Source organism: Elephas maximus, chromosome 1 (genome assembly GCF_024166365.1).
Source record: "Elephas maximus indicus isolate mEleMax1 chromosome 1, mEleMax1 primary haplotype, whole genome shotgun sequence".
NCBI lineage: Eukaryota > Metazoa > Chordata > Mammalia > Proboscidea > Elephantidae > Elephas > Elephas maximus.
The window spans coordinates 54073855-54088717 of NC_064819.1; the positions used below are offsets into that span (position 1 = coordinate 54073855).

The 14863-nt window shown below is 39.4% G+C and overlaps 1 protein-coding gene across 1 annotated transcript; it reads left to right on the top strand.

The window, feature by feature from the left end:
• Positions 1-13499: 13499 nt before the first annotated feature.
• Positions 13500-14471, top strand: LOC126059464 (beta-1,3-galactosyl-O-glycosyl-glycoprotein beta-1,6-N-acetylglucosaminyltransferase 6-like). The gene has a single exon (XM_049855166.1). The coding sequence runs from the start codon at positions 13500-13502 to the stop codon at positions 14469-14471; it is 972 nt and encodes a 323-aa protein (XP_049711123.1).
• Positions 14472-14863: the final 392 nt, after the last annotated feature.

Here is a 14863-nt window from a genome sequence, read left to right on the forward strand (position 1 = left end):
AGACCTAAATATAAAATCTAAAACGATAAAGACCATGAAAGAAAAAATAGGAGCAATGCTAGGGGCCCTAATACATGGTATAAATTCCATACAAACCACAACTAACAATGTACAAACACCAGAAGATAAACTAGATAACTGGGAGCTCCTAAAAATCAAACACTTATGCCCATCAAAAGACTTCACCAAAAGAGTGAAAAGAAAACCTGCAGACTGGGAAATTATTTTTGGCTATGACATATCCAACAATGGTCTAATCTCTAAAATCTATAGAATACTTCAACACCCCAATAACAAAAAGACAACTCAATTTTAAAAATGGGCAAAGGATATTAACAGACACTTCACCACAGAGGTCATTCAGGCAGCTAACAGACACATGAGGAAATGCTCATGATCATTAGCCATTAGAGAAAAGAAAATCAAAACTACAATGAGATACCATCTGCGGTGCAATGGATTACTTCATGTGGCCCTTCTAGCCATGGTCTTTGTGACACACACAATGATTGAGTGGGATTATACAAATAAGGTATATGGAATTTGTGATGGTTGGGATTATGTGTCAACTTGGCTAGGCCATGATTTCCAATATTGTATGGTTGTCCTCCATTTTAAGTGTTATGGATCCTGAACTCTACATGTTGATGAGGCAGGATTGGTGTGGGGTATGTCTTGCGTCCTTGGGTCACAGCCTTGCAGGGGGGTGTGACTCAAGTCCCACCCTTACTCAAGTTAAGCCCTTCCTTAGGGTGTGGCCAGCATCTAAGGTATATGTGTAGATGCCCTGGTGGGGCTCTCTCTCTCTGCATCTGGATCCTGAGTCCAGTTAGTGACCAGTTGACCTCCATCTGGTTCTTGGGACTTGAGCCAGAGGCCTGCCATCTGATCTGATGATTCTGGGATTCGCTGGCCCATCATCTGATCTGATTCACTAGCTTTCACAGCCTTGTGAGCCAGCAGCCTGTAATCTGAACTGTCAGTTTGGGTTCATCAGCCCCCGCAGCCACATGGGTTAGGAGAAGCCTCCCCTGACCCACAGATATGGGACTTACCAGCTTTTACAACCACATGAGCCATTTCCTTGATACAGTTCGTGAGCTCTGTGAGACATTGCAGTGAATTATGGAACCCAAAGACAGGAGGGAGAGTACTGAGGGGAGGAGGAGTAGTTGATGTTAGAGATGATGGAATGGTATAGCAGTTTGGAAAAGTTGGACATTTGGGACATCTTTAACCTTCACCTCATAAGAACCAGCTTTGTGCTGACCCTTATAAAAGAAATTATCTGTTTACCATCTCACCTTGACATTACTGGCATGAACCAAAAAAAAAAAAAAACCTCAGAAAATAAAAATGTTGGAGAAGTTGCAGGGACATTGGAACTCTTATGTACTGCTGGTGGGAATGTGTAATGGTACAACCACTATGAAAAACGATATGGTGCCTTCTTTAAAAAACTAGGAATAGAAATACCATAGGATCCAGCAATCCCACTCCTAGGAATATATCCTAGAGAAATAAGAGCCATACCGCAAATAGACATATGCACACCCGGGTTCATTGCAGCATTGTTCTCAATAGCAAAAAGATGGAAACAACCTAAATTCCCATCACAGATGAATGGAAAAACGAATACATACACACAATGGAATACCACACAATGATAAAGAACGACAATGAACCCATGAAACACCTCACGTGAATGAATCTAGAGAGCATTATGTGGAGTGAAATAAGTCAATTACAAGAGGACAATTACTGTATGAGACCACTATCATGAAAAACCAAAGAAAAGGTTTACACACAGAAAAAACCAAAAACAATCTTTGATGGTCACAAGGAGGGAAGAGGTGGGGAGGGGAAATCACTAACTAGATAGTGGACAAGTGTTAACTTTGGAGAAAGGAAAGACAAAGCACAATGTATGGGAAGTCAGCACAACTTGACCAAGATAAAGTCATGGAAACTTCCTAGACACATCCAAACACCTTGAGGGACCGAGTTACTGGGGCTGAGGGCTGGGGACAATGGTCTTGGGGGACATCTACATCAATTGGCATAACAGCTCATAAAGAAAATGGCCTACATCTTACTTTGATGAGTAACATCTGGGGTCTTAAAACTTGAGAGTGGGCATCTACAATACATCAATTGGTCTCATCACATTTTTGGAGCAAAGGAGAATGAAGAAAACTAAAGACATAAGGAAAATATCAGTTCAAAGGAACCACAGCCTCTACCAGCCTGAGCCAGCAGAACTAGATAGTGCCTGGCTACCACTACTGACTGCTCTGACAGGGATCACAGTAAAGGGTTCCAGACAGAGCAAACAAATTCAAATTCACAAAAGAAGACTAGACTTTCTGATCTAACAGAGACTGTAGTAACCCCCAAGACTATGGCCCCTGGACACCCTGCTAACTCAGAACTGAAGCCACTCCTGAAGTCCACCTTTCAGCCAAAGTTTAAACAGGCCTATGAAGCAAATAGTAACACATGTGAGGAGCATTCTTCTTGGTTCAGTCAACTATATGAAACCAAATGAGCAACACCCGCCCAAAAACAAAGATAAGAAGGCAGGAAAGGACAGGATGTACATGGGGAACCGGGGTGTAAAGGGAAAGGAGGAGAGTGCTGATGCATTGTGAGGATTGGAACAATGTCACAAAGCAATTTGTGTATAAATTTTTGAATGAGAAACTTATTTGCCCTGTAAGCTTTCACCTGAAACATAATTAAAAAAAAAAAAAAGCTAGCAAGACACCCAAAATCAAACCTACTGTTGTAGAGTCGATTCTAACTCATAATGACCCTATAGGACAGAGTAGAACTGCCCCATGGGGTTTCCAAGGCTGTAAATCTTTATGGAAACAGACTGCCACATCTTTCTCCCACAGAACGGCTGGTGGGTTCAAACCACTGACCTTTCAATTAGCAGCTGAGCACTTTAATCCTTGAGCCACCAGGTCTCCTTGCTAGCAAGATAGTGAGGAATTACTAAGCGAAGATTCCAGAGAAAATAGAAATCCAGAGATTTCTGATATGGAAAATTCATATAAGAGGTTGATCAGGGTGTTTGTCTTAGTCATCTAGTGCTGCTATATCAGAAATACCACGAGTGGATGGCTTTAACAAAAAGAAGTTTATTCTGTCACAGACCAGTAGGCTAGAAGTCTGAATTCAGGGTGCCAGCTCCAAGGAAGCCTTTCCCTTTGTCGGCTCTGGAGGAAAGTCCTTGTCATCAGTCTTCCCTTGGTCTGGGAGCATCTCAGTGCAGGAATCCCAGGTCCAAAGGAAGTGCTCTGCTCCCGGCACTGCTTTCTTGGTGGTATGAAGTCCCCATGTCTCTCTGCTCACTTTTCTCTTTAATATGTCAAAAGAGGTTGGCTTAAGGCACTACCTAATTGGTAGACCTTGTCAAGATAACTGCTGCTAATCCATCTTATTAAGTCATAGTGATAGGATTTACAACATATAGGAAAATCACATAAAATGGTGGACAATCACATAAAATGGTGGAAATCACACAATACTGAGAATCATGGCCCAGATAAGTTGACAGATAGTTTGGAGGGACACAATTCAATCCAGGACAGTGTTTGACAGCCTCATAGGACTAAAGCAGAGGTTGGAAAAGTTTTGCTTAAAAAGCCAAGTATTAAATATTTTAGGCTTCAGGATATACAGTCTCTGGTTTTCTGTCACAGCTAGTCAACTCTGCTGTTGTAGAGCAAAAGCAGTCATAGAAAATACATAAACATATGAGCATAGCTGTGTCAATAAAACTTTATTTACAAAATCAGGAGGCCAGCCTGTGAGCCTTAGTTTGCTAAACCCTGGGCTAGGAGACCAAAGTCAGAATACAAAGCTAGCTGGTTGTGGGAGGTCCTAAAAAAATCACTCCAGGCTCAACGATGACCTTGTTTGTCCATGTACAGGCAATGACAGATATATTATGATTTTTGCCTAACCAGCAGCTACTTTTCTTTTTTTTAAGGTTTTTAGTTGCTAGAAGTTCCTTGAGTGGTATTAATGGTTTGTGCTCAATTACTAACTTAAAGTTGGTGGGTTTAAACTCACCCAGCGTCACCTTGGCAAAAAGGCCTGGTGATCTGCTTCTGTGAAAATTACAGCCAAGAAAACCCCACAGAGCAGTTCTACTCTGTAACACATGGGGTTGCCATGAGTCAGAATCAACTTGATGGCAACGGGTTTGGTTTTTGGTGTTCTAGTTGTAAAATGCAACCTAATTTCAGAAATATTAAAATGCTAAGCAACCTGATTTCAGAAATATTAAAATGTGAAGCAACCTGATTTCAGAAATATTAAAATGTGAAGAAGGAAAATGAGCCTTAGAGACAATGAAATTTGGCAAATAGAATTCCACACTCAGGGATCATAGCAAAGCTGCAGAGAACCAAAACCAAAACAAAAAGAATCTTCACACAGAAATTGGGTGAGAGTAGTATTAGAATTATCCTCAAAAGAGCAAGAGTTAAACTTACAGCTGACTTCTCAACAATAGCAATGGAAGCGGGAAGACGGTTAAAAGACATTACAATATACTGAAAGAAAATAAATACCAACTGAGAACTTGGTTCTTTTCATGCTTGGAGAAGCAGAGGGTCAGTGAAAAAGAGGAAGACCCTCAACAAGATGGATTGACATAGTGGCTTCAACAATGTGCTCAAGCATAGCAACAATTATGAGGATGGCACAGTGTTTTGTTCTGTTGAACATAGGGTCACTCTGAGTTGGAACCTACTCAATGGCACCTAACAACAACAACAAGAACTTTATACCCACCAAAAATATCACAAAAAATGAAGGTAAAGACATTTTCAAAACAACACAAGAGAATCGATATCAACAGATCACACAAAGGACATGCTAAAGTATTCTTCAGGAAGAAGGAAAAATGATGCTACATGGAAGCTTGGAGATATAGGAAGGAATGAAAATGATAAAATGAGCATTGGCTATATAAAATAATAATAGTAGTGCTTTATGAGCTTAAAACCACATTATTGTTGTTCTTGTTGTTAGGTGCTGTAGAGTCAGTTCCAACTCATAGCAACCCTATGTACAACAGAATGAAACACTGCCTGGCCCTGTGCCATCCTCACAAGTGTTGCTATGTTTGTGCTCACTGTTGCAGTCACTGTGTCAGTTCATCTCATTGAGGGTCTTCCTCTTTTTCACTTACCATCTACTTTACCAAGTATGATATCCTTCTCCAGGGACTGGTCCCTCCTTATAACATGTCTCCAAAGTATATGAGATGAGTCTCACCATGTGTGCTTCCAAGGAGCATTTCAGCTGTACTTCTTCCAAGACAGATTTTTTCATTCTTCTAGCAGTTCACAGTATATGTAATATCATTCACCAACACCACAATTCAAATGCATCAGTTCTTCTTCAGTCTCCCTTATTCATTGTCCAGCTTTCACATGCATATGAGGAGATTGAAAATACTATGGCTTGGATCAGGCACACCTTACTCCTCAAGGTAACATCCTTGTTTTTTAACACTTAAAAGAGGCCTTTTGCAGCAGATTTGCCCAATGCAATGCCTCTTTTGAGTTCTCGACTGCTGCTTCTGCTTCTGTGGGTGTTGATTATGGATCCAAGTAAAATGAAATCTGTGACAACTTCAATCTTTTCTCCATTTATCATGATGTTGCTTATGGGTCCAGTTGTGAGGATTTTTGTTTTCTTTATGTGGATGTGTAATCCATACTGAAGGCTGTAGTCTTTAATCTTCATCAGTAAGCGCTTCAAGTCCTCTTCACTTTCAGCAAGTAAGGTTGTGTCATCTGCATATCATAGGTCGTTAGTGAGTCTTCCTCCAATCCTGATGCCCTGTTCTTCTTCACATAGATCAGCTTCTCAGATTATTTGCTCAGCATACATATTGAATAAGTATGGTGAAAGGATAAATATGGTCAAAAGGTAAAAAAGATAAAATGATAAAAGGCAAACTATGGCATATAATTTGGGAAGGCGTAAATAGAGTTATAGAATTCAAAGTCGAGTAGAGTTATACTATTCAAAGTTGAGTAGAGCTATAGTATTCTAATGCTAAGTATTCTGTAGCATTGTCTGGGAGGAAGGCAAAAGTACCAATTAATGTTAAAATTTGAAATGTCAAGAACGCATGTTTTATTTTATATGGTAACCACTAGGAGATTAGCGAAAGAGTATATAACTTTCAAACTACTAAAGGAAAACAAGTGGAATAATAAAAATAATCAATAAAAATAAAAATAATTTAAAAAAGCAAACAAGAAGAAAAAAGAGAACAAGGAATGGGTGGGAAATTAAAAACAGAGTAAAATGGTAAATTAAATTCAAATATATTAGTTATCATATTAATCATAAATGATTCAATGTTCCAGTTAAATTACCTGACACGATTGAAAATAAAAGCTGTATGTTGCTCACAATAAACACATTAACGATATAAGAATACAGAAAGGTTGAAAGTAAAAGGATGTAATACGTAACCAGAAAGAAAGCTATCTTTAAATGTTGGAGAGGCTGCAGAGAGATTGGAACTCTCATACACTGCTGGTGGGAATGTAAAATGGTACAACCACTTTGGAAATCTATCTGGCGTTATCTTAAACAGTTAGAAATAGAACTACCATACAACCCAGAAATCCCACTCCTCGGAATATACCCTAGAGAAATAAGAGCCTTCACACAAACAGATATATGCACACCCATGTTTATTGCAGCTCTGTTTACAATAGCAAAAAGCTGGAAGCAACCAAGGTGTCCATCTACAGATGAATGGGTAAATAAATTGTGGTATATTCACACAATGGAATACTACGCATCGATAAAGAACAGTGACGAATCTGTGAAACATTTCATAACATAGAGGAACCTGGAAGGCATTATGCTGAGTGAAATTAGTCAGAGGCAAAAGGACAAATATTGTATAAGACCACTATTATAAGATCTTGAGAAATAGTGTAAACTGAGAAGAACACATACTTTTGTGGTTACGAGGCGGGGAGGGAGGGAGGGTGGGAGAGGGTTTTTTACTGATTAGTTAGTAGATAAGAACTGCTTTAGGTGAAGGGAAGGACAATACTCAATACATGGAAGGTCAGCTCAACTGGACCGGACCAAAAGCAAAGAGGTTTCCGGGATGAACTGAATGCTTCAAAGGTCAGTGGAGCAAGGGCGGGGGTTTGGGGACCATGGTTTAAGGGGACTTCTAAGTCAATTGGCAAAATAATTCCATTATGAAAACATTCTGCATCCCACTTTGAAATGTGGCGTCTGGGTCTTAAATGCTAACAAGCAGCCATCTAAGATGCATCAATTGGTCTCAACCCACCTGGATCAAAGGAGAATGAAGAACACCAAGGTCACACAATAACTAAGAGCCCAAGAGACAGAAAGGGCCACATGAACCAGAGACCTACATCATCCTGAGACCAGAAGAACGAGTTGGTGCCCGGCCACAATCGATGACTGCCCTGATAGGGAGCACAACAGAGAACCCCTGAGAGAGCAGGAGATCAGTGGGATGCAGACCCCAAATTCTCACAAAAAGACCATACTTAATGGTCTGACTGAGACTAGAGGAATCCCGGTGGTCATGGTCTCCAGACCCTCTGTTGGCCCAGGGCAGGAACCATTCCCGAAGACAACTCATCAGACATGAAAGGGACTGGACAGTGGGTAGGAGAGAGATGCTGATGAAGAGTGAGCTATTTGTATCAGGTGGACACTTGAGACTGTCTTGGCATCTCCTGTCTGGAGGGGGGATGGGAGGATAGAGAGAGCTGGAAGCTGGCAAAATTGTCACGAAAGGAGAGACTGGAAGGGCTGACTCATTGGGGGAGAGCAAGTGGGAGTACGGAGTAAGGTGTATATAAACTTATATGTGACAGTATGACTTGATTTGTAAACGTTCACTTGAAGCTCAATAAAAGTTAATTAAAAAAAAAAAAAGAAAGCTATCTTTGAGACAAAAAAAAGAAAACATTCCTAATGATAGTGAGAGTCATTTCATAAAAGGTTTAACTCACCAGGAAGACATAACAATTTTTATCTGCATGTGCCTAGTAACATAGCTTCTAACTATATGACAGAAAATGTCCAGAACAAAGGAAAATTGTCATATTTACAATCATAGTGGAAGATTTTAACACATCTGTCCTGTTAATTGATAAAATGAGCAGAAAAAATCAGTAAGATCACAGGAGACTTAAAAATAACAATTAAATATTTTGTCTTTAAAGAGAACACTGCAACGAATAGCCTTCATTTCAAGCACACCTGAAACATTTACATTAATTGATTACGTACTAGGTCAAAACCACTGGCCTTTCAGTTAGCAGCTAAGTGCTTTAACTACTGCACCACAAGTGGTCCTTAGGTCAAAAAGCAAGTATCAACAAATGTCAAAGAATTGGAATTATACAGAGTATATATTCTGACCAAAAAGCAATTAAACAAGAAATTTTTTTAAAGTAACTAAATGATCCTCATATGTTTGGAAATTAAACAATGCATTTCTAAATAACTCATAAGTCAAAGAAGACATCAGAATAGAAATTAGAAAATATTTTGGTAATACAAATAGAGTTTGTGTGGCTGTAGTTAAAGCAGTGTTGAGTAAAAAAATTATAGCGTTAAATGAAGATACTAGAAAAGATGAAGAGCTGAAAGTTAATGAGCTAAGCATCATCTCAAGAAGTTAGAAAATGAGTATCATAATAAACCCAAAGTAGAACAGGAATTATAAAGGGAGCAGATATTGATGAAATAGAAAACAAACACACAATGAAGATTACCAACAAAGTGAAAGGCTAGTTCTTTGTTGTTCAGTGATCTCAGACATTATAATTTTCTTCAGGGATGGAGTGGAAATAGCCCTCTCTCTTTAGTTCTCTCTTTTGATTTCTTTTGCTCTGTCTTTCTCTCTGGAGGTCACATTGCATCATGGTTCTAAATGATTCAATTAATATTATTTAAATGACTGACTTTAGTCTATGAACCAAAAATAAACTGTTAAGCAGAAACAAACTTCAGGTGGGGTAAATATTTATGTGTGTGTGTGAGGAAGAGAGTCTAAGTCATTGTAGCAGGATAATGAATGGGATTTAGCCTCTTGTCCTGAAATTAGTGACAAAGGGCCAAAACTGAGATCAAAGAGGTTGTTAAGTTCCACATAATTGGGGTCAGACATCCCCACCAGGGATTAGTAAGAGAGAGTAAAACCAACCTTACTACAATCAAACATGATTCTCTAGCCTAGGGGTCAACAAACCTTTTCAGTAAGGGGTCAAATAGAAAATTTTTGGACTTTGTGGATAATACGGTTTCTGTTGTATCTGCTCAACTCTGCTGCTGTGGAGCAGAAGCAGTCACAGATAGTATGTGAGTGTAATTGTGTTCCAATAAAACTTTATTTACAAAAATAGGCAGTGGAGTTAATTGGCTTAATAACATGTTTAGCACTTCTGTTCTACCTCCTAGTTCATTTCTTAGTGCCTGGGGTCTTAAAAGCTTGCAAGCAGCCATCTGAGACACAATAATTGATCTCTATTAACCTGTAGCAACAGAGGAAGGAGAATCAGGAATAAAAGAAGGAAATGGAATGTGTGGCTAATTGCCTCCTTTGCCACGAGACCAGAACTGGATGGTGCCTGGCTACCATTACTGAATATTTTGAAAAGAATTCTGATGAAAAGGGGGAAAATACAGAACAGAATTTCAAATTTTCATGGTCTCCAGACTTTCTGGAGCCATGGGGGCTGGATGAACCCCTGAAACTATTGCCCTGAGATAATCTTTAAACCTTAAACAAAAAATATCCCCTGAAGGCTTCTTAAAACCAAACAATAGGAATCAACTGGATGACAACACGTTTTACAGTAAAGAATGTTGGCCTTGAGCATTATGCTCTTTTAAAGTCTATATAGGATCAAAGAGCCCTGGTGGCGTGGCGATTAAGAGCTCGGCTACTAACCAAAAGTTCAGCAGTTCAAATCCACCAGCCACTCCTTGGAAACCTTATGGGGCAGTTCCACTCTGTCCTACAGGGTCCCTATGAGCCAGAATTGACTTGACGGCAATGGGTTTGGTTTGATTTTATGTAGGATCAAAGTGACGACAGCAACACAAAAGATTAGAAAGGAAGCTTAAGGGACAAGGAATTTATGTTAATGTGAGGAGCAACTCAGAAAAGGATGAGAATGGTCGCACAATTCAGAGAATGTAATCAGTGTCACTGAATTGTACACGTAGAAACTGTTGAATTGGTGTATGCTTCGCTATGTATAGTCTCAACAACAAAATAAATAAAATTAAAAACAAAAACAGGCTATGTGGGCCTGATTTGGTCCATCTACCCCTGCTCTAATCATTTCCCTCTCCCCACTATAAGTCTAAGACCAAAGAGAGAGCATGATCATAAATGTGAATTATCAGCGTATGGGAATGTTGCCCCCAACCCTCCACACCAAAACCAAGTGAGTGGGCCAAGAGAATCACTTGAAAAAATGAGGGAGTGTGCACGAAGGGAAGAAAGGCATCCCTATGCTGGTTAGGTTTTTGTCCAGAGAGTGAACTAGTGACTTTGTGTTTCATCGGGGTTAGCAGGGGAAAGAAGTGCAGACAGTTGGCAGGGCAGAGAGAGGTGGCAAAGCAGAGAGAAGAGCAGCAACCTGTGGGTGTGACAGAAACATGTGAGAGTCCCCCGTCCCCAGGGGACACTATGGAAGAAAACTAGACTTTATTAGTTTTACCCAAAAGGGCTTGCAGCCTGGCCAGAAGATAGCCCAGTCAGGTGCTGAGGAAGGCTGGAAGAATTTGAGCAAGGGCCAGACCTCTGAGGTCACAGAACTTGGGAAGTTGATAGGCTCTCCCAAGAATACACACCAGGCCCCGAAGGAGTGCAGTTGGTGACCTGCCATACAGTAGTCTCCACAGGCAGCAGTGTGAGAAAGTGAAGTAGCCACAGCCAACAAAGGGTTTCACGAGCAGCCAGACAAGTAAGAGACACTCACCTGTGTTTCCCTAGAAAAGAGAGGACAGGAATATCCCAGAGATGGACACATGCCCCCCACCCACCACCACACACTCAGAGGTGAGGGAAGGCAAGAAGGAGTCAAAGAACATTTTAGCTTCCCTACACCCAGGAACATGGTCAGGGAAATGATAGAGGAAATCTTTAAATTGAAATGAAATTGGAGATTTAAAGAGAATGTATTTTAATAACTAAAGGTGACTTGAGAGTTATGGAACCTGTTCAAGGTGCTAATAAGGAGTCTGCTATGTGGAAGGAAAGAAAGATTTATAACATCAGTTTGGGAGGCTGTGATTGCTGTGAGGAAAAGATTTAATGTTTATATCCACTGGGTTGAGAGTGTTCAAAAATCAAATACCCACTTATAGTAACACCTCACCAATCCAGTCTATTTATTTAGCATTTTTGGCTACACATGCCAGAGTCAAGAAATTGAACTCACTCACATGGACACATGTGTAACTAGCTACATTAGCCAAATGGTAAGAAGAAGGTGATTAGATTGTAGAAGAAAAAAAAAACCTTCAATATTTAAAATTCTAACATGTGTAGTTGTATGGTTTCTCATTCCATTGTAGGTAATATTAAAGATGCCTATGGGATCAGAACCACCACTGGCTTTCAGCTTGTCGTCCTGTGGTGGCTTGCATGATGTTATGATGCTGGAAGCTATGCCACGAGTATTTCAAATACCAGCAGGGTCACTCATGGTGGACAGATTTCAGCGGAGCTTCCAGACTAAGACAGACTGAGAATTAAGGCCTGGTGAGCTACTTCTGAAAATTAGCCAATGAAAACCCTACAGATCACAACAGAATACTGTCCTATATACTGTTGGAAGCTGAGTACGCCTAGGCTGGAAGGCACTACACAATAGTCGCAACAATGGACTCAAGCATTACCAACGATGGTGAAGAAGGACTGGGCAATGTTTTGTTCTGTTGTACGTGGGGTCACCATGAATTGGAGCCAACTCAACGACAACTAACAACAAAAAATGGAATCAGAAAGACTCTGGTTTGACTTCTGTCTCTCTCATTTAGTAGTTGTGTGACCTGGACATGGAGCCCTGGTGGCACCAGTGGTTAAGCATTCAGCTGCTAACCAAAAGGTCAGGGGTTCATAGGACTTATTCTCTCATAGCTATTTGTCTCCTCATTGTGAAATGGGAGATAATAATACCTCATAGAGAGATTGTGAGGATTCGATTTTGTAGTGTTTGTAAAGATAACTCAATGAATTTGTTGTTGTTATTGTCACTGTCATCATCATTATCATAGAAGTATCAGGAGACAGAAAGAGGAAATAAAAGTGGCTACACATGAAAAGAAAAAGCAGAGTGTACCTCAGAGCAGAACTTCTAATAATATCAAATAATATTCCTTATGTGTTCTAGAGGGCCATCAAGAAGCAGTTAAATTATTTTTAATATAGCTTACTAAAGAAGGCAGAGAAAATACACTTCTTTTTAGAAAAACTATTAATAATTAAGTTATTTGTGAAGAAATGTGCTTTGATTATCTAGAACATTCACTAATGGGTAATATACTCTCCAACAATTCTGGATATGGGAGGATATATGAGTCTACCTGAGAACACAATAGTTTAAAAGTGTATGAATAATAAAAATTGTTACTATATATGAGTGATATATCATAATATTAAAACTTAATCCTCAGTCCTCCAAAATCTACAGCAGCTTACAAGGAGATTCTGCCATTTAAAGTTGTCAGGGACCCTTCAAAGCTAAATGAATGAGGGGAACGAGTCACTCCACGGAATTATTCATTCAGAAAACTCTACTGAGTGTTCAAATGTACCAGGCACTATGCTGAGGACTTTAGATAAAAACCCATTAAGACTGGACCCTGTCTAATGGAGCACTGTAACTTCTTTCGAAAGGACAGAAATCTGGAAGGATCCTCCCGCTTAAATGGTTGAGAGTGAAAGCTAGATGGGAAATTGCTAGAATATACTCAGATGGGTATACTCAGGAAGTTAGCCAGAAAGGAGGAGCAGCTACAGAGAGATATGTAACTTGACACAATTATGACAGATTAGCTGATTCAACAATAGAAACAGGCAACAGGAATTAACCCTTTCCCCCAAAGAGCCAGCTAAGATAGAAAGGAAGGGTGTGTAGCATTGAGTGGCCTTGGTAACTTGGACTGTATGAGGATGTACTGACAAAAAAAAAAAAAAAAATCAGCATATACTCAGAGGAGGAAGTTAGAAGTATTGCAAAATGATGCTCAACTAGGGAATGGCCTGGAATCAAAATATAGGCAGACTGGATCTGGGAAAGTGAGTGTGACTGATAACGTGGCCAAAATCTAGATACTGCTAAAGAAGTGAAATATTTGGGGAATTGATTTTTTTTTTTTTTAAACCTTAAAGAAGGATTCTGTACCTGTACTCCTACTCCAAGGCATCAAAAACAAAAATGAAGTTTTGGAGATATTATCTTTGTATCATCACTACTCAAATTATAATTATCGTCACAGTATTGTACAACATTCAAGAACATCAACCAAACATCGGTCTAACGGAGTACATACATGGTAAAGGCCAAGCCCTTTCCTTATCACAAGCCTGCAATGCAGCCCTAGATGAGAAGACAGTGGGTATGTTGACAAATGCATTATCTACAACATTTGGAATAGATTATTGCCCTTACTATGGGACAGAAAACCACTATATCACAGCTCCTTTGTCTATAGAAGAAGCCGCATTCCCTTTGGCATATGTAATGACCATCGGTCATGATTTTGATACATTTGAACGACTCTTCCGAGCTATTTACATGCCTCAAAATGTCTACTGTATTCACCTAGATAAAAAGGCCACAAATGCATTTAAACTTGCTGTGGAACACTTAACGGAGTGCTTCCCAAATGCTTTTATAGCCTCAGAATCTGAGTATATCACTTATGGGGGAATATCCAGACTCCGGGCTGAACTGATCTGCATGAGAGATCTTCTAGCTTTAGATGTGAACTGGAGATACGTCATTAACACACGTGATAATGATTTCCCCCTAAAAACCAACAAGGAGATAGTTCGGTATTTGAAAACACTGAAGGGGAAAAACATTACTCCTCGCCTAGAGTCCATTCAGAAATCTGCTGAAAGAATCAAATATGTCCATGTAGAGCATAGAACCAGAACACACTCTTTAATCCTAAGGAAACGTAAAAAGAAGAACCCACCTCCAAACCAGCTTAAAATCCACTTCGGTTCAGCTTATGTTGCCCTAACAAAGCAATTTGTTCAATTTGCCCTTCTTAATAAAATAGCCATTGAGTTACTTCAGTGGTCTCAAGATACCTACTGTCCAGATGAACATTTCTGGACTACACTTAACAATATTCCAGGTGAGTGTGGCTTCTTATCTTATTTCTTTTTTCAGTGTTAATTTTTAGTTTTTAATCAAGGCAATATATAATTATGGTTTTAAAATCAAATATGATTAAAAGGCTTGTCATGATGAACTGTGGCCCTGGGCCATGTCTCTCCCCACAGGCAGTCCCAGTTACCAAAGGCAAGTAACATCATATCTTTAACTGTTTCTCCTATTGATTACTTCCATATAAATAATATACTGCCATTTCTTAATATATCAAATTTGAACATTAAATATCAATATCCTGTTACAATGGTTGAGAATTAGGTTTTCATCCTCTACCCACAAACTGTCTTTTGCCCTTCTTTTTAATACAATAGTCAATGTTTACATTATTATAATGACTGAGCTATTTATTGTTCACAGCTGATGAGTACTGTAATTACATTTCCTTTATGAGAAGC